A 27548-nucleotide genomic window follows, 5' to 3' on the forward strand; every position below is an offset into this window, starting at 1 on the left:
ACTGGTATTCCAGACATCCAGGGTAATGCTCTGGGGACCCGGGTTTGAATCCCACCATGGTAGATGGTGAAATTTGAATTCAATAAAAATCTGGAATTAAAAGTCTCATGATGACCATAAAACCATTTCCAATTGTTGAAAACACGCATCTGGTTCACTAACGTCCTTTAGGGAAGGAAATCTGCTGTCCTTACTTGGTCTGGCCTACATGTGACTCCAGACCCACAGCAATGTGGCTGACTCTTAAATACCCTCTGGAAAAAAGGGCAATAAATGCTGGCCTAGCCAGACGCCCACATCCATGAATGAATTTTTAAAAAATCAATTTGAGGGGTCATATAGCCAACTCCTGCTTCTATTTCTTACGTTATGGTCTTAATATCTCATCCAAGGGATTTTCTACCTCAAACACTGTAACAATATTGCATTGGAATGTCAGCTTATATTTATATATTGAAGTTCTGGATTGAGATTTGAATCAAGTCCTTGCTACTTGAGGGAAGAATTCTACCAACTGAGCTAAGCTGTCCATCTGACCTGAATTTGTTTTAAAGAATATAAGACACCAATATAACCCAAAACAAAAACTACTCACCATTTTCTGAAATAACTTTGCTGAACTAAACAACATGTTAACAAATGTTGATGGAGTTGTTTACTTAGAAAGGACACCATGCTCTGTGCGACAATACTTTTCCTGTTGCAATTTTGCCATTAGTTAATAGTTTTATTTTGTATTTTTCAGTACATGATTACAGTAGCTGTAGTTCGTTTTTTCATGTATATTCTAGAGAACTGAAAAGCACTACCAAAAAATGACTAAGTTACAATCCCTGGAATCATTGTATAATTATTCAAGTTTGGAGGGAAGTTTTGAACAAAAAAATCATAAATGTATACATGTTTATTCAAGTAAAATCTCTTCAATCAACATTATTTTATAAGGAGGAATAGATGCAAGATATTTTAATGTTTAAGTTTTATTATTTTTGGCCTTATTTTAAAAACCTGTACTCTAAGCAAATGAGGCAGACATGACATTTATTTCCTAAGACCAATAAAAAACATTTGGCTCACCGCAAATCTTAGAAATATGATGCCAAATACTTCAGTGGACACCTTTTCCTGACCTTTGACTCTCTGTAACTAACACCACAGATGATAGTTTAATCTAAAAGCCCATTGTCCCCTGCTCATTAGGTTTAAATATATTGCACACTCAGTATAATCAATCCATTCCAATATGAGGCTTACAGACAGCAGCACGTTATATCAAATCTACATCCTCCTTCAATGATTTGATTTGCTGAGTAAGATTGATAAAGAAGCAGCCCACAAAGATATTCATCATCTGATCAAATATGCTTAGACTGCAAGTTTAACCTATTGGATATTTAATATCATTTTTACTTTTCAAAATCTACTAAGATTCCAGGGGCCATGAATACAAGATGATCACGAATAAAGAGAAATAAGGAGAAATGTGTCTGCCAAAAATAGTAAGGATGTGTGAAGTGGTGGAAGTGATTGAGGCTAATAGCTTAGGTGCTTTCAAAAGGAAATTAGATGAGTACATGAGAGAAAAAGGAATTGAGAGATATGCTGAAAGGCTGAGATGAGGCAGATGGAATGGGAGGAGACTCATGTGCAGTGTTAACACCAGCACAGACTGGGGGGCAGAAGCACTCGTTTCTGTGTATATTCTTCTGTAACTCTATGCAGTTTATTACCTGAGAAAATGCTCTCTTGTATTTTTTTCAATTATTTAATCCATTCCAGGGGTTGTTTTGTATAATTCAATTCCAGATGCAAAGTGATTTCAGCAGGAAAATGTTCAGCAACAGGGATGAGAATTTATTATTGGAAATTTTGGGGAACCAGGAAGAAAAATAGGTCAGTAAAGAGGGAGGGAGGGAATGTTTGAGCAGATCCACAGCTGCAGAAGTATTATAGCAAATTGAAGGTCAAGGAATAAGCAGCTGGAAGTTTGAAAGTGCATTTATAAGTGTAAGCACACTGGGACCTTATTCTTGTAATTTACATGAGCAGACTTGTGTGATATAAAAGAAAAGAATCTATGCCAAACTGTTATATATTTAATATGTTTGCCTCCTAATATTACCTTGCCACTGAAGTATCATTATACTCCCATTCTTAACTAGATATTAGGTTGCACACAATAACAGTTGCAACTCCCTTATTTTGTGGGTGGCAGTTTAATCCAATTTAAATTTAACATCAGGAGGTGGTAGAGTTTTAATTTCATAATTAAAGCTAAATATTTCCAGAACATGCCTATAAGAAATACTAGGAAAGTAGAAATAAAAAGAGAAAATGCCAGGAAAACATTGCACACCCATTAATACCTGTAAAGAAAAACAAAGGGCGGAATTTTACAGCTCCTCCTGCCAGCGGGATCTTCCAGTCCCGCTGATGTCGATGGAGCTTTGAAATAGATCGCTGCATTTTCCAGCCCCGCTCCCGGCCACGATGGGACCATAAGATTCTGCCCATAGTATCAGGGGGCTAAGACCTCCCTCTATATTATTTTATAAAGGATATATATCATTATGGCTGATTTATAGAATTTAAAAAAGAAAGGACAAAGACTTTAAAATGACTGAAGCCATGGCTGGCCATGATTCAAACAAAAGGAACTTTCCATTCGAGAAGCTGCCACCTTGTTATTTCTGGAGAGGCACTAATAACCCTGTGAGCTGCAGAAGACCAACTTCCAAGGGAATTATACAAAGGCCATTTACATTTCTTAAGCTGGGCCTGGCCAATTGAGACTGCCAGTCTGCTGGAGCAAAGGACCATGAAATCTCTTTTGAAATTCTAAATAGTTGAAACATTAGCAATCTGAAGAATCCAGACCAAGGAATATACATTCTTTGTCAAAGCCAAAGTGGAGTCAGGAGTCACATGACTCCCTCTCCCAAGCTGGTGGAACCTGTAATATTGCCTTCTGGAGCTGCAACGGTCAGTCTGTCTTCTTCTATCAACCAAGCAGCAGTTCAGAAAAAGGGCTCTGTCCAGGTTGTATGCTGTTTCTACTGGAACTTCTGTACCAGCACCTACAAGGCTACTTCATCTGTATGTATCTATCCCATCATGGAAGTCATATCTACTGGAAAAGTGAATTATCCAGCACCAGTCTTCAACCTACCAACTTCTGTGAAAAAATACACCATTGGAGTTTGATTCTGGACTCTGGGCTCATGTGAAACTAATTATTTTCCCTGTGGTCTTTGCCTTATAAACCCTTTCTCTCTCTACCCCACCTTTATTGTATGAATGAAAAGGAGGCCATGTTGCTACCCTCCTCTCACGTTTGAGTGCGTGCAAATAAACCAACGCTTTTAGTTCATCCGATATCAGGTTTGCTGAGGGCGTTATTAATAGAGAATTGGATCACACCAAAATTGAAGGTTTGGGAAATACGCCACTACTTATAAAGGGGGAAATCAAACATCAAAAACACCTTTTTGTTTACAGATGGGCAGAGGGGAAATCAGGGTTATTTAGATTAAACCCCCTCCTGTCCATAATAATAGGTATACATTTCAGATTGTAATCATTAGGTTTTTTTTGTATTTGAAATATCTACAATTTAACAATCTAAAGCCAGGGTATTCTTTCAAGAGACTGCAATGGACTGGCAGTGGCTACACACAATACTTCCTCCAGACCATCAATTGTTTGATCCATAGCCATTGCATTGGCTGCTATGATCTATCATTAGACCAGGGATCAAACACTAGATTTCTAACAAATGAGGCTTAAAAAAACATTATCACAGAAGAAAAGTCACTCACCATTTTGGTGCTGCAGGTCGTTACAGATAACATCTATCGTTGACAACGTTGATGAGATTTGAATTGTCCCACAACGTAGACTTATTCTGCTAAATTGTTGTGAATTGCTTTTAATTCCTCTGTTTCGTTTCATATCTGTTGTAGAAAATCACTTACAGCAATGTCACAATAATAGAACAGTGAAAATGACGACAGATAGGAAATATGATCATTAATTACTCAGAACTTATAGTACAGTTACAGGCCTTTCGGCCCAGTGCTCCAAGCCTGTGTTTATGCTTCTTACGAGTCCCCTCCCACCCCTCCATCTATTAGTATAGCCTTCTACTTCTTTCTCCCTCATGTGCTTATCTAACTGCCTCTTAAATGCATCTGGCTATTAGCTTCAACTCTCTGCCATCGAATTCCATTTTCAAATTAACTCTCTGGATAAAGAAGTTCTCCTGAATTCCATCCGCCATGCACACATCACAATTTTTCCTCCAAAGTATATAGTGCTTTTTCTCCCCCAGACAGGCTAGGAGTAGGTCTCAAAACAACAAAAGCTTTCTTTTTATTCTTTCATGGGATATGGGTGTCGCTGGCAAGGCCAGCATCGGTTGCCCATACAGGATTGCTTTTGAACTGAGGACATTTAAGAGTCAACTACATTGCTGTGGGTCTGGAGTCACATGTAGGCCAGACCAGGTAAGGATGGCAGATTTCCTTCCCTAAAGGACATTATTGAACCAGACGGGTTTTTAACAACAATCAATGATGGTTGTCATGGTGACCATTAATGGGACTAGCTTTATATTCCAGATTTATTAACTAAATTTAAATCCCACCAGTTGTCATGGTGCAATTTAACCCATGTCCCCAGAGCATTAGCCTGAACCTCTGGATTTACTGATCCAGTGACATCATCACTACGCCACCACTTGCCCCCAGTCATTTTCCCACTTATCTTAAAAACAAGTCACTGGATAAAAATTTGGCTAAACAATGGCGACTATTAAGCACCACAGATTTCTCATCATATGAAGAGGCACGCTGAGAAGCCAACATATATTTTAAAAATTCCGTCACTCTTGACTGAAAATTCCATTAAAATAAATCATAGACCGACAGAATGAAACATCACATAGGAGGCAATTTGGCCCAATCTGCCTATGCCAGCTCTTGGAAAGTTATCGAATTAGTGCCACTCATCTGTCCTTTCCTCAGAGACTTGCAAATCTTTTCCCTTCAAGCACTGATCCAATTCTCTTTTGTAAATTATTATTGAATCTTCACGACCCTTTCAGAAAGTACTTTGCAGATCATGACAAAGTAACATAACGCTTTTTGTCACGAGCTGATAGGTAAACCATCTCAAATGTGTGGTATAACTATGTGTAAAACAAGGTATCAATAAACAGGCATTTGAAGATAACTCTTAGAAACATGGGAAAAATGACAGAAAGGAATTGTGACCTTTGAATTTCAAATGTCTCATGCTAATATTGACCTACCTTGTTCTGATAAAATGTCATTGACCTGAAACGTAAACTCATTTTTCCCTCAATACACATTACCTGACCAGCTGAGCAACACCAAACTTTTTTCATTGTGTTCATTTGAATGCATATACCTTTAAATCTTTTTGAGGGCTATCTTAAAGGGGACAACTTGTGAGTGGCCTGCATTTTACTTTGCGGGTTTCTGTGCAACTACACAGCTTATAGGGAACAATGCAACTGAGTATTTCTAGCATTTTATATTTTATTTCAGATTTCTAGCATCTGCAGCACTTTGCTCATCTATTTAGTCCTTGATTGTGCCATGGACAGTCCGGATCTGTATTTATGTCTGCAGCTCCCCATAATATACATTTCCAGATCATTTAGGAAAGATTACAAATAGAAGTGCTATGTTGAATGTGAAAGGAAAGATTGGAGACCCTGAAAAGCTACTTACAGGTCAACTTTGATACAAACTTCTGAGCATGTGGCCATCTTTCCTTAAATGGTCAAGTTAAATGGTAAAGTTATGCCACAATTGCTGGAATGATTTCTGACTTGCAGTAACTCACACCCAACCAGTTAAGAACGGAATCAAGTCCTGAACCTCACCAGTGTGATTTAAGAGCCAAAGGGAAGCATTGTCCTGGATGGCATATGACTTCAATGTGGTGGCAAGCTGGATTTTTTTTAAATGCTCAATTATAAAACGTTTGCACCATCTATACACCTCATAAATTGAAGCAGATTTTTCTCTTCAAATGTTTTGAAAGCACCAATGTTTCTACCCTGGCTTGCAAATCATTCAAAGTTTGGCATTCAGGAGCTGTTTACATGTATGTAACCATTTGAACCCAGAACTCTTCTGATAATGCAACATATGATTCAGCCTGCACAACTCAGGTGTTGATACTGCAAAGTGTTCTTTCCGGGTTCTGACCTGAAATAATACCACAGTAGCTGCAAAATGGTAAATGGATTGGAAAATCTAATGTAAGGAGAAGTGGAGATTCAGGATGCAGATCAATGGGCTGTAATTTATCCCAAACTGGGATTACCAGATAACACTCAGTCAGGAGTGAGTTATTGTTAGTGCTATGGCTGAGAGTATTCAATTACCATAGCACTTCATCATATTTTCTGTTTATATCATATAGTGAATCAAATACTCATTTTAAATCAGGCCTGAATTGGTACAAATTCAAAAGTGGTTCATGTAAAGTCAGTAACAATTATTTTCACTTACTAATTTCATGATGATAAATCTAATGAATGTAAAATAGTATTGAATGAGAATTATATTGTGTAGCATTTTTTCTAAAAAAAAATGACACCACTGCTTGTATTTATTAGCCAGTTAAAAACAACATTATTGTTAGCTCTTCCCTTAATAAGCAGGTACAGAAAAAGAAACGGAGGTAAACAGAAAGATTGAGAATGGGCCAAGTGTTTGGCCATGAAAATCCCATCATTCATTTTCTAAGCCCCTTATTTACAGGTAAGAAATAAAGACTCTAATGACCAAAAGTAATTTCAAACACTACCAAAGAAAAAGAGGAGACAAAAGTATTAGGCAATTTTTTTCAACACTTTTTATTCATACCTTGTGTCTACTTTACATTAACTTACATGTGGGTTGCCATAGTAACCTAAACTCTAGTAGGCAAGGTTATTAAAACTAAACCTGCGCACAGCGCAAAGTTTACAGTTAAGTTTCATATATGGAAATCAAAACAGTTCTAAAAAATGTACCTTATATTTGAATGCACATCGTGATACTTTATTACATAATGTCAGGCATAGTCAAGCCACACAATCCAATTTTACCTCAGTTCATCTGATGATGGTTGCATAGCCTACAGGCTAGCATTAGGCAGCATCAGATACACATGCATCTTATTTAAAAAAGAAATATCTGCCTGGAGTGGGCACCATGTTTATTTGAACTAAATTACATTATAGTACAGCATCAGCCAGTTAGTGGACACCCTGTTCAATAGGAAGATTCATTTCAAATGGGGAACTTTCTTCAGGCACCAGTTCTACGGAGATAGAATCCCATGCATTCTACAGAGTTTACTTAACTGAAACAATGGGATAAAGGAATCAATTAGCATTATCAGGGCATTTCCAGTAGAACTTCTATTGTATTCTTGTACACGTGAAAAGCTTTTGCACATTCTTCAATTGATAATATTGTAGAGTCGATAAAAACAACAATTAGCTTCCTTGGACTCCAACTGTTGCAGTAAATACTTAGATTTGTTCAGTTCCCCATGCACCTTGTCAGTTTAAGAATCCCATTGCAACGATCAATTGCGACTACTTGTGTGATTCTTTGCATTACTTAAAAAGAAACGAACAAGTGGAATGACCCACGTGAGGCAGACACTGTCCCTTTTAAACTATACTCTCATTATATTCATATTTTCAAACCCAGCAAACAGTCAAATGATCATCGTTCAATGTCTTGTAACACGACGGCAATCAGTTTAATAAAAAAATTCTTACCACAGTCCTGAAAATGTACAGCCCATAAAACTCCTCTGAATAGCAAGTTCCTTTAATGTATTTTGGATGATAATAAAGAAAATTCGACATTTTGATAGCAGTATGATTTGTTTATGAAAAGGTAACTGACTCTGCAAGACTTCATATGGGCTGTCTATTTCCTTCTGAAATAATACTATTTAATTTTGAGTTCAGGAAACGAAAATACAACAATACAGCTTTTACCTTAAGTAAAAAGAAATGGTGAGGAGGATGACTACTGTGCATTGACAGAACACATTGTAGATTGAACAATAGGTGCACAATAAAAACAACCTTCGCAATGTATGCAACAAGAATGGTGAAAAAACTAAGGTCCATAGCCTAGAAATTCGGGTGCACCCATATTTGGATACGGTGGGAGGGTTGGGGATGTGGGGGGTGGGAGTAGTGGTGGACAAGGTTAGATCCCTGCACCTGAATGTTCAGACCCAAGGTGCATCTGATTTTCTGTCTCAGGCCTCAGTAATATTGCGTGGTGAGCTCGTAACAAACAGCTCACCAGTGAAGCAACACTGATGATCAGGCTGCTGTCACAACAGGGTGGATGCTCAAGAAGAGGAGGTGATCATATTGGGAAGGAAGCAGTGGTCAGGGATGTATAGTGGGGTTGCAGAAGTGGTGGTGAGTGGCAGTATGGAAAGTAGCAGCGGGAATGAGGTGCGGGGATGGGTGGGGGAAAGCAATGGCTGATACTCTTTCAATGTTGAATACAGGGTCGGAGCAGCATTCCTAACTACCCCCAGTTCCACATTCAGGTAAGTATACTTTAAAACCTCAACTTGTTAATTGCGCTATAACAGGTGGTCCCTTTTAGACCGCCTGCAGTGCTGCATGTAAAATCAGTTTTATCTGAGTGTAGCTGGTGCCAGCACTGGCTGACTCAGGACAAAACAATATAAAAGCAGCCTACTGCAGATGCTGTAAAATCCAAAATAAAAACAGAAATTGCTGGAAATATTCAGCATGTCAGGCAGTGTATGTGGAGACAGAAAGAATGTTAATGTTTCAGGTCAATGATCTTTCATCAAATGAAAGGTCGCCAACTTGAAATGTTAAATTTCTCCCATCACAAATGTTGTCTGATCTGATATTTCCAGCATATTCAGTTTTTATTTCAGAATAAACCAATCTGCAGTGGGGGCCTCAAGCAAGGGTTAGGCCCCTTATGCATATGATTTTTGGTCTTTACTAAAATGGCCAGCAGCAAATTTCCAGCTCGTAATGAGTGTGCACTTTCTACCCGCTGTATTAAATTTAGGAGGCTGTGCGGCCGAATTTCTAGGTCCATATGTGTGAACTAATACACACAAAGGGCCATAAACAGCATAGCTCTTTCTGCTATCAGGAATGGTGCTTCATTTAGCTTGATCTGATTTTAGATTTCAGATTATGCTTAATTTGGGAATGATTGACAGACGTATATTCAATCATGTTTAACCATAAAACGCAAAAAACAAGAGACAAAAGGTGGACAAAGTGCACTCCCCAAGAACTTGAGTATAAATCTGAGTAAAAGAGGTAACGCATGTGTAAGTGGGCCCTGAACACTCATACACATTTTCTGTATATTTTGCAATAGAGGACACCGTTTCTACAAATGCATTTTAGCTCTAAGTAGTATCAATACATTGACATTTCAAAAGTGCCATATGAATACAAAATGATTAGAAATAACGGCTTTCAAAAAGTTTACCATAATTCAGTGGGTCAAATCTATTTTACCGTTGCTCTATACTTTTTGAATTCTATAGGTCACAAGTTATTTTCAGGCACAGGGGTCACTTTACTACCTTAATTGCATTATGATTATTACATCATGGTAAAACACAATGTGCTACCTTAAAAAAATGAATTTTGAAACATAACCAAATCATCCTTTACTCAAAGTATCACTTATTATACAGATTAAAGTAAGAAATAAAACAAACTGATAGCTGGTAAATTCCATCATGTAAATGAATACAAAACCTACCTTTACCAAATATCCAGTAGGATTTACTATTCCTTCCCCGATTTTGCTTTAGGTTTTGTCCTAAAACCTTGGGTGATCCAAAGAAAACATTTTACAATTTCTCAAGTAGGACAGCTGTGGGGTATTTCTGTAAGAACAACCCACCGAGAATGATACTGGCCCATGTACACTTTAAGAAAAACAATAACTCAGTTTTCATTCCTACTGCTTCAACAATGTCATGTGAGGAACTTAAATTTGATTCACGGATTATTACCCAGTGGTTGGTACAGCAATTAAAATTACAGAATTGTATTTTATACATTTTATCTCTTCCCTTCTGATAGATACAGGCACACACGCACTCACTCATTCATGGCTTGTAAATTTACTCTCAGGCCTGCATTACTATTTTCTTATCCTAACACTTTTCTCAAATCCTGCTCGACTGATTTTTGGTGTTACACATAATGTAAACTCTAAAAACAAAACTAGCCATATATCTTAGCCAGTTTAAAACCAAGACAGTTTCAACTCATAATATGCTGGCAATCCTATACAATACTGAGCACAGACACAAAAATAGTACAACGTCTGTAAGCAACTGAATAGCATCAAGATATCCAAAATTACTTTTCTGCAGTGCAAATCTATTTTTTTGACTATTTTTGAATTCTGTTCCATGAATTGAAAATACAAACTCAAATATTAAAGGCAACACAAAATGTAGCAATGAATTCAGAACTTTTAAAAAAAATAAGTTAATAATTTAGCACAAAAAAAGAAAAGTCTGTGCTCCTCAACATACTGTATGGAGTGATCGACATCACCAACCTATCAAATCTGATTAGTGACATTACTGCAAAGTATCTGCCACTTGATTCTGCCAGTCATGCTGAGTGTGGATGTGCTGCATGACAAAAAGCAAGGTGAATGTGGTACTTATGAGTGACCTGTTCACAGAATAATATGCCGTAATTCAGTTAGAAATAGATTTGTCATTATTTATCAAAACATCCAAAGTCAATATTAGGATTGGTCATTGCCTTTTTTCTATATTTCCCACAATTTAAGTGAATTGTAGGACATAAATTAGGCTGTGCTTATCCTTAAGACAAAATATTGTGGGCTTATTGATAAATTGCACTGAAATACTCTGTCAATAGGTGACAACAGTGCACTGGTATATACTGGGCATGTGTATGCATACTTACAATGCAAATAACTCACTGATCACACACATCTTGCTCTTTAATTGATTAAATATTGTTAAATAATTTCAGATTGACAACACAAACTTTGGAACTAATAGAAAGATTTGTTCTGTTTAGAAAGCATTTTTTTTAGAAAATGTCATATCAATCATACTAAAGCACCTTATATTAGATATCAAATCTTATTGTATCTGACTGCATTGAAATGGTACATATTGGCAGCTGTGTTATAAATCTAGTAATTGTCCACACAGGAACACCCTCAGGTAAGATGCGCTTATGGAGTTAGTTACTGGAGTCCAATTTCTTTAAAAACTCTAAAGCACATTGTTCTTCCTCCAGAATTCATTGCAAGTCTTTGAAACTTCAGTTTTCACTAGACTGATAAAATAGCACTAATACAGTCCACAGTTCTGGGAAAAACCAAGTTGCCACAAATTTCATGTTGAAAACCATCTGGTGACAAGTTCTTTTTGTTTCCGAGTCAGTCAGAATTCAACCCCCGCTCCCCAACTTTGTCCCAGCAAACTTTAAACATATTAGGTTCAGGGTGGCCCATTGAAATTAATGCTCACAATACTGGTTAATCTTTGAACAAAATGAAAAAGCCTAATTCAGCACTTGTCGACCATTGCACCGAACTTTCCAATTCTGTCAGCCCACAGACAAGCACGATAATATGTTATAAAAAGAGTTTAAATACCATTTTTTTTGGACTATAACAATAGAAGGTCATTTATTCTTTCCCACACAGTTCACAGGTGAGCATCCAATTCCAAGGTCCCATTTTTGAAGATTGTATCTTAATGGGCCATATTGTTTTCAGAATTCACTTTGAATTTGTTTTATTCTTGTACATGCTCTGGCAAAGTATCTACCGACATTTGTTTAAAGTGTCAGCATGCACAAGTTCAATGATGACAATGGGGCTTGGGTGAATTAAAGTGCTTGGCTGTCGCCGCTTCATTTTATCAGCTCTTTGCCGCTATTCCACCAAGCAGCATGTGTGTTCCTGCACCATGCTCTTGTTGTCACATGTAGTTCTGTTCTAATGAGCCAACCACATTGCATTTTGGTCACTAAACATTACATCCTTGTCTCTTGTGTGTGTTGTTTTAGCAAGAATACAGGGTGGTTTTTCTGTTCTCTAGTGAGACACTTCAAAAAAAATGGCAGGACACTCAAATTAAAAATCCCACTGAATCCAGTAAGATCCTGCCTGGTCTGTGGATCAAATCACACAGGGAACCTTAAGACAAATCCATAATTCTTTATTTTAATAAATTGTGGCTCATTGACTCCTATTGGGAAATTTAAATCTCATTAAATCAGTCAGGGTCAACAGTATATGCATATATAAAAAAAACTGTACTAATCTGTAGTTTTTCAATTTTCTACTATACAACTGTAGAAATAAAAACTGACATTCCACACTTCTGCAGCACAGCTAAATGTGACAATGCACATCTCAACTGCCTTGCACTTCCCTGCAACTGCCTCAGCACATTAATGGTGATGAAACTCTCTTCTGTAACTAACTGTTACCATTTCAACGAAGAACACGGAATGCTTCACAGTCAGGTTCCACACATGCACTCTGCGAGCATCAGGTGAGCAATCTGCATCTTTTAAACATGCTGTAAGGAGAGTTACAGAACAGAGACACGCTTTTGCCCTATATATTCTGGGACCTGCCTATGATAGATTGTTTAGTCTGTATTTACAATAATAAATATCTAAGTCAGTCACATCAGGATTCCAGTTACTTTTCTGTAGTTTTTTCAATTTTCTACTATACAACTGTAGAACTAAAAACTGAACAGACTGACATGCCACACTTCTGCAAGTCACTTGTAACTTAGAATGTCTTCAAGTTTTATCAATACAGATATTCACAGTTTCGTTACCCATTCACTCTGAGTCAGAATCAATACATTTGATTAATTTTGTTAATAATGTGTATAAGTGGTGTTTTCGCAGGTACAATGACCTGTAATAGTTTCAAGATCCTCACCCTGCTCCTAACTGTGTTTGATGAATATCTTACTTTAACACAGAGCACACGGGACTTCAATTACATCTCTTCCACAACAGACAGCCCACAGATAATATTACATGCTTTTGTTACATGTTAAAGCTTACAGTACAACATTCTAGGATTTACAACATGAGTGTGTAGGCAGATTAGCGGGGCTGTTGTCTTCCCAAGATGGTTCAGTGCTGTCAGAACGTAGTTCTGCCACAGTTTCTAACTGGTACAGGATCTTGATTTTGTCAATTTTGATTCCGCTGACTGGGGCAGCAGTCCTGGAGGTCCAACTCAGCCTGTGGTTCCAGTGTCTTCTTTTTATTATATATATATTTATATAATTTATATATATCTATATTGCACACTATTCCCTCTTCGGCCTTGGTAATGCCCATCAGTGAAACCGATCTCGCTTGTCTGTTTCAGAACTGTAATCACGCAAACCGATGCCTTTTTGTAGAGTTATTAACGAGTCTCTCATCTGTAGGATTAATTTATTAAAAAATAAATGAAATTCAAAAGTCTTTCTGACCATCTCAACTTTCAGCATCATATACAAACGAGGTCTGAATCCAGCCTGGCTGATGGCCAGTTTTTCAAGATGAAGCAGATTTCCAGATTCCATTTGTGCCAACATAATATACATTTTTTAACAGATGTAGTATATATTAAAGGGAAGTATCACTGCATATGGCTCCCTTTAGTCAATCAGAGAAAAAAATTGAAGGGCACAGTTTTCATGAAAAACTATATTCTAAACATTTTAGGGACAACAAACGTAATGATTTTTGGAACAAACATCTTGATATAATGCAACAAACGTACAGAGGTCATTCGGGCAATATTCTTTAAAGGTTAGTTCCACTACTTGGTGGTAGCTTAATAGTCATCACAGATTCTCCTACAGGCCTGGCATTTGGGTGGAAACTTGGGAAAAATCTGATTAGGAGGACATAACAATGTTAAAGTTTAATAACAGCCATGTATGCACTAATATTCCTCACGCTATCAGCCTAGTGAAAAACACTTTACAGGCTTTGCAATGGTTAATCTTCCTCACATCAGATTGAGATGAAATTTTGAACTGACAATCTCTGACAAGCAGGAAATTAGCAGACTGGGAATCATGGATCTCTTGTCAGCTTCAACAGTTATTTTTGTAAAGGCCAGATTGACATGGGTAAAGATTTCCAGGATTCACGGCTGCTTACTCTTCACACTGAGATGTGTGCAGTCGTATGGTTAAGCTGCACAATATGATCAAACCAGTTTTCATTCCTGTAAGGTCTTCAGATATAAAAACAAATCCCCCTAAATCTGGTGTATTTTGTATTCTGAACAAAGAGGATATTAGTGCTGGCAGGTGGAACACTTACTCATTTCAGTCACCTAAGTTGAATTTCCAATGGTTCTGTTGTGGGAACAGGTGGAAAGCTAGTAGAGGACATGCTCCACTACGTCCCTATCTTCCTGCCATTTGCCGGTGGCCTAGTCTGATTAAAATGTAGGCCCTGATGTTAGTAGCATGTACATGTAGGTCATGTACAATCTGCTGTGATGCAGGCTCAAGCTCTATCAAAGATACCCTAATAATGTATTTCAATGCTAATCTCAGAGAAGCACTCACTGCATCTTTGTGGCATTTTTCACTTGCTAGCTTCCTGTGGCCCTTCTGAGTGAGCCTGACAATTTACTGGTAAATCATGCCCAATGTGGAGGCAATTTTGTGAGTCACTGCCCACTGAGAAATGAATGAAGGCTCCTCAAACTCATTTTATATACGATTTTTTAAAACCTATTGCTAGGAGAGACTTTTATTTCAATATGGACTTGCTTTGAATCCAGAATCCTAAGGTGAAAAGCCAGTGATCAACAGACTAGGCCGCTCAGCCCTCTACAATGATTATATAAAATGATTAACTGGTATAGGGTTAATAATGCATGTCAAAAAATTCAAACATTTGTAGTCAACTCTTATCAACTTTAAAAAATGAGTACTGAGGGGGTGGAATATACTCCAAAATCAGTCTTTAAAATCCTAGTCAATCCTAGCTCGCTGATGGAACTACTGTAGTCCCAGCACAGAATTTAGCCCTTGTCAGGGGGGGCTCAGTTGGGAAGTCTACCACTGCCTGTGATCAGGGCCAATTAAGGCCCGACCAGCATGAAACATGAGCGGCAGCGCTCAGCGCTGCCTGTGTGAGCGCGAACTTCCAACATAGGTGCAAGTGCGCATTTGCAAATCTCCGAGGCACAGAACTCCCTCAGGGAGACGAAGCTCAGGGAGATGAAGGCTTTTCAGAAGAATAAATAAAAGCGCATAAAATGTTATAAAACGTGTCCCCTCATGCGACTCTGTTTATGAAGCCCAAGGTTCCATATGTGACTCTGTCACATGAGCAGGGACGTTATTAAAAATAAAATAAAAAATTTAAAATTTAATTATTTGCTTTTGGAAACCTCATCCCGCCCATGGATGAGGTTTCCTAAAAAGTGCAAAGGCCACCTGCGGACCATAAGGTTGGGCGGGCAGCGAAAAATTTATTTTAATTACTTCGTTAATGGCCTTAATAAGCCTTTTAATTGATGGCCGGCACACTGCCGACTCTGATGCGCGCAAGCCGACTGAAATATCTCGTGACTGCCCATTGACGTCGGGACGCTCACCCAACATCAATGCGCGTCATTCTACGCTTGTGCGCCCGCCTGCCGAGGTAGATGTTTTGCCCCCTATGTTTGCACTAGTCAATAAGAAGTAACAGTCACCTGATCTAGAAGCACTACTGATGATTTTAAAATCTCTCTCCATTTCTGTAGTTCAGTATCATGGTAACGCTGTTGTGACTCTAATAACTGGGCCCACTCCGCCTGTGACTGGGGAAGTTTGCTGTATGGAAGAAAAGAAGCAAGTTAAAGTCTTTGGGCTAAGTTGTGCTGGTACTTCCAGCCTAACCGGTGCAAAATGTCACAGAATTTCAAATGCAAATTACATCTTATGCAAATCAGATTGTGACCTTCTGTGCTTGAAGGAACATTGAACTGGAAGCCAGCCCTTCCAATAAAATTGACCACTCCCCAATCAAATTATTCTCTATAAGTTTCCATTAATTACATTCATTTATAAGTCCTCAAGAAGGCTTTCAAAGTTAAGTTTGTTTTAGGTGCAATAACACTAATAGTAAATTGTTCTGCATAGTTTCTGCAAAGTAATTTTACGTTATTTAAAATTAGGTTATTCATAAGTGGCAGACTAGATAATTCCTATTAAAAATGCTTACTTTTGTGATAAACGCATTTTCAGCTGCAAGTTCAACTACACCAACCCACAGTCTTAAATATATCAAGGAATCTTTTTTAATGCAAGGGGGAAAAAATTATCAATTCCATTTTAAGATGCTGCCTGATTGCTGTGGTTCATGGACAATTTTATGTTTGTGATTGTGTAAATAATTTTGAGCGAAAACTTGTGCCACAACTTTACTTTTAGAAGCTAGCCCAAATTTGAGCACAGCTTACGCTTGGATTGCCAACGGTGCCAAAAGCAGAAGCTCTACACCAATATTTTTAATCAAAAAATAGCATTAAAACATATACAATGAAGTGAAAAATAGGCCAACATGGCTAAGTTTAGTGCATCAATGAAGAGTGGGATGGAGAGATGGAGACAGATTTAACTATGTTTAATTCTTGACTATATTATCTATTATGCAATAGTCCAAAATATTCACTAGGATGTGAGTTTAACAAAAAAAGGATTACTGAGTCTTACACAATGAGTGAGTATTGGCTTGCTTCTTTCATAAATCAACAGTGCTCATTTTGTCCAGGCAGCAGCACTCAAGAAAAGCAGTCTGTTTCCTGATCAGAGCATTGAAACTACAGCAAAGCTTTTTTGTAATTATGGAACAACTGACCAATTCCATTGGTTCTACACAAATGGTCGTGTTTAAGTGATAATTATTCAAGAAAATATGTAGTAGTAGAAGCAGAAGTAGGCCATATGGCCCATCAAGCCTGCTTTACCATTCAATAAAAACATGGCTGGTTTGACCTCATCTCCACTTACCTGACTGTTCCCCATAACCCTTGACTCCCCTATAGTTTGAGAATCTATCTTCTGAACAGACTGAATCACTCAGCCTTCATTGTACTCTGGGGTAGAGAATTCCAAAGATCATGATCCTCTGAGAGAAGAAATTCTTCCTCTTCACCATCTTAAATGGGCAACACATTATTCTAAAGCGTGCCCAGTGTTCAAGATTTCCCTACGAAGGGAAATATCCTCTCAGCATCTACCCTGTCAAGCCCCCTCAGAATCTTACATGTTTCAATAAGATCTCCTCTCATTCTTCTAAACTCCAATGAGTATAGGCCCAACCTGCTCAATCTTTCCTCACAGGCAGCTCCTTCATCACAGGAATCAGCATAGTGAACCTTCTCTGAACTGTCTTCAATATAAGTGTACCCCTTCTTAAGTAAGGAGACCAAAATTGCATGCAGTGGTCTAGGTGTTGTCTCAACTGCATGGATGTAGCACGACTTCCATACTTTTATACTCTATCCCCTTTTGTATTAAAGGCCAACATTCCATTTACTTTCCTAATTACTTGTGGTGCTTGCATTCTTACATTTTGTGTTTCATGGACAAGGACATCCAGATCCCTCCGTAGTGCAGCAATCTGCAGTTTCTCTTCATTTAAGAAAGTATTTCCTTTTTTATTCCTCCTACCAAAGTACAAAACCTCACATTTTTGGCCACTCACTTAACCTATTTATATCCCTTTACAGGCTCTTTAAATTCTCATAACTTACTTTTCCACCTACCTTAGTATCATCAGCAAATTTGGCTACAATACACTCAGTCTTTTCATCCAAGTTATTAGATTGTAAATAGTTGAGGCCTTAGCACTGATCCCTGTGGCACCCAACTAGTTATTAATCCTGATGAATTGTTTTCTGTTAGTTAGCCAATCCTCTGACACCATGAGTTTATATCTTGTCTACTAAGCTTATATATGGCAGCTTATCAAATGTCTGTTGGAAATCCAAATATGCAATATACCCCTGTGCAGTCTACTATCATTAATTATGCATAATGACACAGTATTTCTGATTGCTTTGATTGACCGTTTGAGTATTTCAATAGTAATGTGTTATGCAGGAGATGCAATTAACTTCATGTAAGTAGTGTATTTCAAGCACTTTACATGCAAACTGCAGTTCCAAGTAAACTGGTACAGTACTATTTAAAAATGCAATGATTATTTACAATATCCGAGGTCCCAGTGTCCTGTTAATCATCTTGATTTTTTCTTATGACACCCTTTTTGACCTGAAAAGCTTTTCTAACGTAGTTCTGCCTGTATTTTAAAAAACATTGACTGCATGCATAATACTGTGTGCTCAAAACTGAAAAAACAAATAAGTGATTCCCATAACATTACTAACCATGATTTCATTTAGCGAGTGGTTGCTCTAATTGTGTGGATCTCTGAACTTGTGCTACAGCCCATATGATTTAGCCACAGGTTCATTATTTTACTAGTAGGGAATCATTTTGAATTCCAGTAGGAACATAAGAACAGGGGAAGAGGCCATTCAGTTATGTGAACCTGTTCAGCCATTTCTTTAGTTCATGGCTGACCTATACCCCAACTCCATTTGCTTGCCTTTGCTTCGTATCACATGATACCCTTACTTAACAAAAAAAACATTCATCCCACAAAGTAAACTTGCTAAGTTGGCTGCTTTACTGTTTCACTCTGATTTCACCAGTGACACTTCCAGTTGCTTCAAAATCATATCATGGGTGGTGAAAATGCAATGGTACTCCTTGCCTACACTACATTAAGAGAGGAACAGTAAAGTTATAGTCCAGCACCTGTTGAAGTCAATTATTTTGTTAAGTCTCACTTAGGTGGACTTTGCTGGGTGAAAAATGTCAGAGTAGAAAATACCTCTCCTGGAGCCTGATCCCATGCCAGGTAGTGAGACTCTGCGTTGTATATTCCAACATCCATAGCTTGTAAAATAACATCATATTCAGAAACACTAGTAGCACCAAGCTGTGGAGAAAACAACAGTTAACATAAGAACTAGGAACAGGAGTGGGTCAGGCAGCCCTTTGAGCCTGCTTCATCATTCAATACGATTGTGACTGATCTGCTACCTCAATTCTACCTTTCTGCACTATCCCCATATTCCTTAATTCATTTAACATCCAAATATCTATTGATCTCTGTCCTGAATATACTCAATGACTTAGCATCCACAGCTCTCTGGGTACAGAATCCCAAAGGTCCACAAACCTCTGAATGAGGAAATATCTTCACATCTCAGTCCTAAATGGCCAACCTCTTATTTTGAGACTATGACACCCAGTTCCAGAAACCTCAATCAGGGAGAATGTCCTTTCAACATCTAACCTATCAAGCTCTTTAAGAATTGTGTATGTTTCAATGAGATCACTTTCCGTTCTTCTAAATTCCAGAGAACGTAGTCCCAGATTATTCAATCTCCCCATATACAGTAATCCTCTTATACCAGAACTCTGTCTAGTGAATCTCCCTGCAAGGTAAGTATATCCTTCCTAAAGTGAGGAGACCAAAACTGTACACAGTACTCCAGGTGCAGTCTCACTAAGGTCCCATTCAATTCCAATAAGATTTCTTCAATCTTACGCTCCCTTTGTGATAAAGGCTAATGTACCATTTGCTTTCCTAATTGTTTGCCAAACCTGCAATGTCATCCTGAAGAATGAGACAAGGGAGATATGTATGGAAAAGGCAAAGCAGACAGACAAAGAACAATTCTCAGCATTACATGTGTGTATTTAAAGCCTCTGGTCCAAGGGCAGGCAAAAACATGAAATAAAAGTTATCTTTGAAAATCATTCCTTTAAGTGGTTTGATTGGTCTTGTGCAATTTCATAGAAGTGTCCATTATCTTACTTGGGTTATTTTAGTATTATGATGAATTAAACTTTAATCCTTGAATATTACATAAGGAATATTATGTGTCCCTCATCAATTCTCTCCTCTTCCCAAGCTGCTGACTCCTTACTGGGTTACAGTTTCATGGACATCCATTATCCCCTGTGACATGGTTCAAGAGCCTATTTACATAGGATTACATTACAATGAATATATGGCACAGAAACAGGCCATTCAACCCAACCATTCCATGCTGGTGTTTATGCTCAACTCCATCTTTTCTCATCTAAATCTACAATCATAACACTTCTTCCTCACATGCCTGTCTAGCTTCTCTTTTAATGCATCTATACTGCCACATGTTCATACAGTGTAGAGAGCCAGAATCAACCATCAGTACTACACATTTATTGTTTTTGGCTGTTTTATTTTTAAAAAAGACAAAATGTAAAAGTTAATTTTTTATTACAACAAAACTGGACAACGTCTGCTGCAGTTTGAGTTTCCCCAACGATATATTTGGAGTATAGATTTACAGCAGGCTGACCAACAACTTAATTTACTTTAAAACTCCTTTAACCTCTTCTTTAAACTGGATATTATCTTTTTTTAAACTATTAATTCTAGCAAGTTGTAAATACGCAGTTATCCAACCACTTAACCATTTGTCCCTTCTGGAGTGCAAGTATTTTATAGAAAAGAGAACTGAAGAAAATGCAGAAGAACTACAGCTGTACCTTAAACAGATCCTAAAGGGAGCAGTAAACAGAAGAGGAAAATAGTGATCAGAAAGGAAAACTTCTCAGGAGTTCGAACACTGTTAAGGTTTAAAGCAATTATTGAAGCTTGCTGTTTCAAATGGAAAGGTTCATCGATATCATTTACAAAGATTGCACCAATCAGCATGGCCAGGATTATAAATAGTGAACATAGTTTGAAAGCAACTCAAATCAAAGTGAATCCATTTTAAATAAGGAAACTTGAATAGAAACAAAGTTATGTACAGTAATTTCAGCTTCAGATGCTGTGTTCTGGCTTGCAAATAGTACAAAAAATGCCTTATAGCAGCTTCTAATCATCCTTAGACAGTGGAAAATACAACAGAACCTTTAGCCCATTTGAAATTTGGAGTAAATTTAACCCTTTGAGAAAATTAGTAACAATTCCTGCACTATTTAAGCATTTTCTCCAAAACAATACAACACTTGATGCTAAAGGTCAGTTCACAATCTCATATACCCACTGAAACCTACACTCACAGGGAGCATGAATTAGAGATAAGGCTATATCTTGCTACACCATTCTTTGACCAATGTTTCATGGTAGGTTAGCTACACACTCTGGAAGAAATTGCCCATTAAAATTATCCTTGCAGTTTTAAAGAGTACAATGGCCCAGAATTTGCTGGAGGAATAAGATTCCACAGTTCCAATTGTTCCTCCTCTGGGCCAGATAGGTTGAATGGCATTTTAGGATCATAAATCTATAGTCATTATAAGTGCCAGCCCCAACTTGCTGCAGCAATTTTAATTTAGCTTATTGCATAAACGGAGCAATTTCTTGAAACTCAGTGAGATTGAGGGGGTGCTCAGGTTTTCACAAAGGAACTAATTTAGTGATGGAAATCATCCAGCAACTTATGGTAATTAGCAATTCAGTGTATCTGTTCCTCACCACAAATTGCTGGCTCATTTACACATTAATAGTGGTGTGTATATTAAACTCACCTTTAGTTTTCTAGCAAATTCTGGGCCAATAATCATTTTTGCAATATTTATCACTTTTTCTCAACAGAATGTTATGGAAATCTTAAGTGATCTCTTTGACGCACTACAGTTGCATACTATAAGTTTGAATATGTTGCTTATAGACCTGAAGCTCCTCTTCATTCAATATCGAGCAGTTACATACGAACATACAAGTTAGGAGCAGGAGTAGGCCACTTGGCCTTGCAAGCCTGCTCCGCCAATCAATAAGATCATGGTTGTTCTGATTTTAACCTCGTATTCGTGCCCATCCCTGATAACCTTTCACCCCTTTGCTTATTATGAATCTATCTACCTCTGCCTTCAAGATATTCAAGGACTCTGCCTCAACCACCTTTTGAGGAAGAGGATTCCAAAGTTTCACGACCCTCAGAGAAAAAAAATCCTTATCTATCCTAAATGGGTGACACCTTATTTTGAAACCGTTCCTGCCACTGCTGTTAATCATGGGCCACCCAATTCTAAATGAGGAATTTTCTAATCTTAAAGATTAGATAACGTATCCTTGCCATAAATCACCCATGAAACGAGCTGACAATCTTCCAGTGAAAATAGAAACCACATAGAAACACATACCAAGAAAGTAGAATAAAGAGCTTTGGGTTGCTGCCCCGTCATACTATTAAGTAGGAAAAAAGGGACCTGGAAACTATCATACCTCTTCTCAGTTGCATAGCATTTCTGACGCTTTTGAAAGCATTTTTTGTGCAGATGCCTCCAAGAAGGAATAAAAACAATAACATTTTTCCACCCATGTAGAACAATTTAATTCTCAGCTTTTGCACTGAGCACACAAATGGAATCATATACTCACTGAAAATCCAATGATTTTTACCAATGAATAAACATTACATAGTAAATCACAAGTGTTTTGGAGTCAGCAAATTCCTGCTGCTCTGAGTCGGATATCCTGATTCACTTACCCACAGAATTTTATTAGACAGAATTGGACAATTCTGCATATTTCATTTTCACTGTCTTTCTGACAGACCTAACCATTTAGTTCCATTCCCATGCCCTTTCCCCAGGACCTTGGTTTCCCCCTTCTCTCAGTACTCAGGTACTTCCTTTTAAAAGTTATTATGGTTCTGCTTCTGGCATTGTTTCCAGGATAGCATTCCATCCCAGCAACCGTCTGCAGAAAAAAGTCATCCAATCCATCCATTCCTTAGTTGATGATACATTTATGTCTTTGGGTTACCTACTCACTGACCAACAGAAATAATTTATCCCCATTTATTAAAACCCTTCAGAATTTTGAACAATGGCTGTTTAAGAACCAAAAAACCCAAATTGTTAATCCAATGCCTTTTCTGGCAAAATAGCTGTGTGCTTGGATTGAACAGATGATTTTCCCATCACAACTCAAAGGAACTGTGCATGTGACATTTAGTTGTGCATATCTTTTGTACCATATGCATATTAACAGGAGACTGCAATAAAAGTTTAAATTTGAAATATAATCTTTTCATTTAACTATAAGTTCCACGGGCACGTTCACTAAACGATTTTAGGAGCTTGCAAATACCACTCTTGTGCCTTCCTAGATCTCAGATGCAACTAAAATGAAATTGTTAGAGAGAGCACCTTGTAAAGTCGTTACTCACACAAAGCTTATGATCAGCAATAACTTGGAAACACTATAAAGCTGAATTCCTCCTGGAATTTCTTCTGGGATGTGTTTTGTTTGTGTGGAACCTGTGGCAAAACAGAGTGCAGGGAGTTTTAAGTAAATGACAATGATGCTTGTATCAGACAATAATTGTGTCAGACAGCGTTTCAACATTAAGAACGGTTAACGTCTCCTTGTAACCTGATTAAATTTCCCCAAGCAATATAATAATTTAGTAGACAACCTGAGTGCAAGAATTAGGTACAAAAGCAGACGATTAAGACAATGGGCTAAAATCACCCTGGAAAATAATGGAGTATTAACAATCATTATTAATGTAAATCAGCCAACAGGTTTAGGGGATGAAGAGATGCATCATGAATTGTGAATCTCTAGGGCTTCCTGGTCAATTTATTTTGCTCCATCATTTGTTTCGTACAAACAGCATATCATCCTTAGCCTCCCTGTTATTTTTAAGAGCTTGCTGGGTTTGCACATTAAACTTTCTGCAGAAAGTTCGGCCTCATAATTACAATTGTAAGTACCCTTTTAATGCCATGGTAATTGTTAATGTCTCTCTAGTTTAGGATGACAGCAATTTAACCTGTTGAGTCACATTTCTATGTGCAATAATAAATGGTTGCTCAAAGATTCTGAAAATTTCAAATTTTAAAATAATCTTACTTTTCTTATCTGTCTATTATTCCTCTGTCCCTTAATGCAAGCTTTCTTCCCCTCTCTATTTCTTTCCTTGCGCCTGATTTAACTCTAATGTAACTGACCCTCCTTGTTTGGTTTTCTCGGTTTCTTTTCCGATCATTGATTAAGGAGGTAAACTGTTCCAGGAGATAATCTCATCCACTGCGGTTCCAGATGCTCCACTGTCCTCACTTGCAGCAAGTTACCATAAAAAAAAAAATCATTTGAAGGGTACAGGAAAAAAAATCTAACTGTAGCAAGATGCAGTCCAATTAGTTTTGATGAAATGAACGATATGCAGGTAATTTTTTTACATTCATTCATGGGATGTGGACATCACTGGCTTGGCCAGCATTTATTGCCAACCCTAATTGCACTTGAGAAGGTGGTGGTGTGCTGCCTTCTTGAACCACTGCAGTCCATGTGTTGTAGGAACACCCACATTACTGCTGGCGAGTTCCAGGATTTTGACCCAGCGGCAGTGAAGGATCTGCGATATAGTCTCAAGTCAAGATGGTGCATGACTTGGAGGGGAGCTTACAGATTGTGGTATTCCCATGCATCTGTTGCCCTTGTCCTTCTAGGAGGTAGAGGTCATGGGTTTGGCATGTGCTGTCGAAGCAGCCTTGGTGAGCTGCTGCAGTGCATCTTGTAGATGGTACACACTGCTGCCACTGTGCATCAGTAGTGGAGGGAGTAAATGTTTGAGGTGGTGGATGGGGTGCCAATCAAGTGGCCTGCTTTGTCCTGGATGGGGTTGAACTGCTTGAATGCTGTTGGAGTTGCACTAATCCAGGCAAATGGGGAGGAGTATTCCATCACACTCCTGACTTGTTCCTTGTAGATGGTGGACAGGCTTTGGGGAATCAGGAGGCGAGTTACTCTCCGCAGAATTCCCAGCCTCTGACCTGCTCTTGTAGCCACAGTATTTATATGGCTAGTCCAGTTTTGTTTCTGGTCAGTGGTAATCCCAGGATGTTGACAGTGGGGAATTCAGCGATGGGAATGCCACTGAATATCATGGGCGATGGTTAGATTCTCTCTTGTTGGAGACGGTCACTGCCTGGCACTGGTATGGCACGAGTGTTATTTCCCACTTATCAGTCCAAGCCTGAATACTGACCAGCTGCTACATACGGACACCATATGCTTCAGTATCAGAGGAGTCATGAACGGTGCTGAACGTTGTGCAATCATCTGTGAACATCCTTATGGTGGAAGATCATTGATGAAACAACTAAAAATCGTTGGGACTAGGACTGAGCACTTGTGCTCCAGAACTAGTCGTGTCCCTGAGAAACTCATGCAGTTATGTCCTGGGGCTGAGGTGATCGACCTCCAACAACCACAACCATCTTCTCTTGTCCTAGGTATGACTCCAACCAGTGGAGGGTTTTCCCACGATTCCCACTGATTTCAGATTTTCTAGGGCTCCTTGATGCCACACTCGGTCAAATGATGCCTTGATGTTAAGGGCAGTCAACCCCACCTCACCACGAGTTCAGCTCTTTTGTCCATGCTTGAACCAAGGCTGTAATGAGGTCAGGAGCTGAATGGCCCTGGTGGAATCCAAGCTGAGCAGTGAACAGGTTATTGCTGAGTAACTGCCGCTTGCAGCACTTGTGCTCCAGATCTAGTTGCTTCCCTAGCTAAGCTGTTCCAGTATAGCTACAACACTGTCATCTACCTGGCAAAATGGAAAATTGCACTGGTATGTCCTGTACACAAAGAGCAGGTCAAATCCAACCCAGCCAATTACTGCTCCATCAGTCTACTCTTGATCATCAGCAGAGTCTTCAATACTATTGCCATAATGTTGTCGGGGCCCATAGACTTCACCGCATCCAGTGCCTCTAACCATTTCTTGATTTGACATGTAATTTATCAAACTGGCTGAAGACTGACATCTGTGACACTGGGAACCTCAGGAGGAGGCTGAAATGGATCATCGACTTGGCACCTCTGGCTGAAGATGGCTGTAAATGCTTCAGCCTTGTCTTTTGCACTGATGTGCTGGGTTCCCCCATAGAAGATGGGGATACTTGTGGACCCTTCTTCTCCAGTTAGTTGTTTTAATTGTCCATCCCCATTCATGACTGGATATTGCAGAGCTTAGATCTAATCTATTGGTTCCAGGATTGCTTAGCTCTGTCTATCCTATGCTGCTTCTGCTGTTTGGCACGCAACTAGTCCTGTGTTGTAGCTTGACCAGGTTGACACCTCATTTTTTGGTGTACCTGGTACTAATCCTTGCATGCCCTCCTGCCCTCTTTATTGAACAGTTGGTGATCCCTGGCTTGATAGTAATGGAAGAATGGGGGATATGCTGGACCATGAGGTTACAGATTGTGCTTGCATACAATTCTGCTGCTGCTGATGGCCCACAGTGCCTCATGGATGCCCAGTTTTGAGTTACTAGATTGGCTTGAAATCTATCCCATTTAGCACCATGGTAATGCCATGCAACATGATGGAAGGTACCCTTAATATGAAGATGAGACTTAGTCTTCACAAGGATTGTGGGTGGTCACTCCTAACAATACTGTCACGGACAGATGCATCTGCGACTGACAAACAGGTGAGGTCGAGGTCAAGCAGGTTTCTTCCTCTTGTTGGTTCCCTCACCACCTGCCGAAGATGCAGTCTAGCAGCTATGCCCTCAGCCAGCTTGGTCAGTAGTGGTGCTACTGAGCCACTCTTGGTGATGGACATTGAAGTCCCCCACCCAGAGTACATTCTACATCTTTTCCACCCTCAGTGCTTCCTCTGAGTAGTGTTGCAGGAGTACTGATTCATCAGCTGAGGGTGAACAGTAGGCGATAACCAGAAGGAGGTTTCCTTGCCCATGTTTGATCTGATGCCACAAGACTTCATGGCGTCCAGAGATGATGTTGAGGACTCCCAAGGCAACTCAATCTGAAGTTTCACCACCTCAGGGATGGTGGTGGTGGTGATGGTGGTGTCTGGGACATTGTCTTAAAGGTGTGATTCCATGCATAATACTATGTCAGGGTCTTGCTTGACTCTTCTGTGGGACAGCTCTCCCAATTTTGGCAGAAGCCCCCAGATGTTAGCAAGGAGGACTTTGCAGGGTCGTGCAACTGTCATTTTCAGCTGGGTGGTCCTTCTGGCTTCCTTCCTTTTTTTGGTTGGTTTTATACAACTCAGTGGCTTGCTAGCTCATTTCAGAGGGCATTTAAGAATCAGCCACATTGCTGTGGGTCTGGAGTCACATGGAGTCACAGTCGCTAAGGGGAATTAGTGAACCAGATGGATTTTTACGACAATGGACGTGGTCAGTGTTGGACTAGTGTTTAATTCCGGGTTTATTAACTGAGCTTAAATTCCACCAGCTGCTGTGATGAGATTTGAACCCGTGTCCCCAGGGCATTGACCTGGGCCTCTGGATTACTCCAGTGATATTACCACTACACCACTGTCTCCCCGACAGTGGCAAAGAAATGTTTTTAATAAAAACATGGGGAATAGCTAG

At 38.9% G+C, this 27548-nt stretch overlaps 1 protein-coding gene across 2 annotated transcripts in view; it reads right to left on the reverse strand.

Moving 5' to 3' along the window:
- Positions 1–6876: 6876 nt before the first annotated feature.
- gramd1ba (GRAM domain containing 1Ba) overlaps positions 6877–27548 on the reverse strand; it is a 454136-nt gene continuing 433464 nt past the window's right edge. For both annotated transcript variants that reach the window (XM_041174427.1, XM_041174426.1), the window contains 4 exons: positions 23352–23442; positions 19004–19111; positions 15813–15933; positions 6877–13527 (listed from right to left, as the gene is read on the reverse strand). In XM_041174427.1, coding sequence (XP_041030361.1) covers positions 13441–13527; positions 15813–15933; positions 19004–19111; positions 23352–23442 — 407 coding nt within the window. In that variant the 3' untranslated portion in view covers positions 6877–13440. The remainder of the gene's footprint in view (positions 13528–15812; positions 15934–19003; positions 19112–23351; positions 23443–27548) is intronic.

The sequence above is a fragment of the Carcharodon carcharias genome, chromosome 25 (assembly GCF_017639515.1).
Source record: "Carcharodon carcharias isolate sCarCar2 chromosome 25, sCarCar2.pri, whole genome shotgun sequence".
Taxonomy (NCBI): Eukaryota; Metazoa; Chordata; class Chondrichthyes; order Lamniformes; family Lamnidae; genus Carcharodon; species Carcharodon carcharias.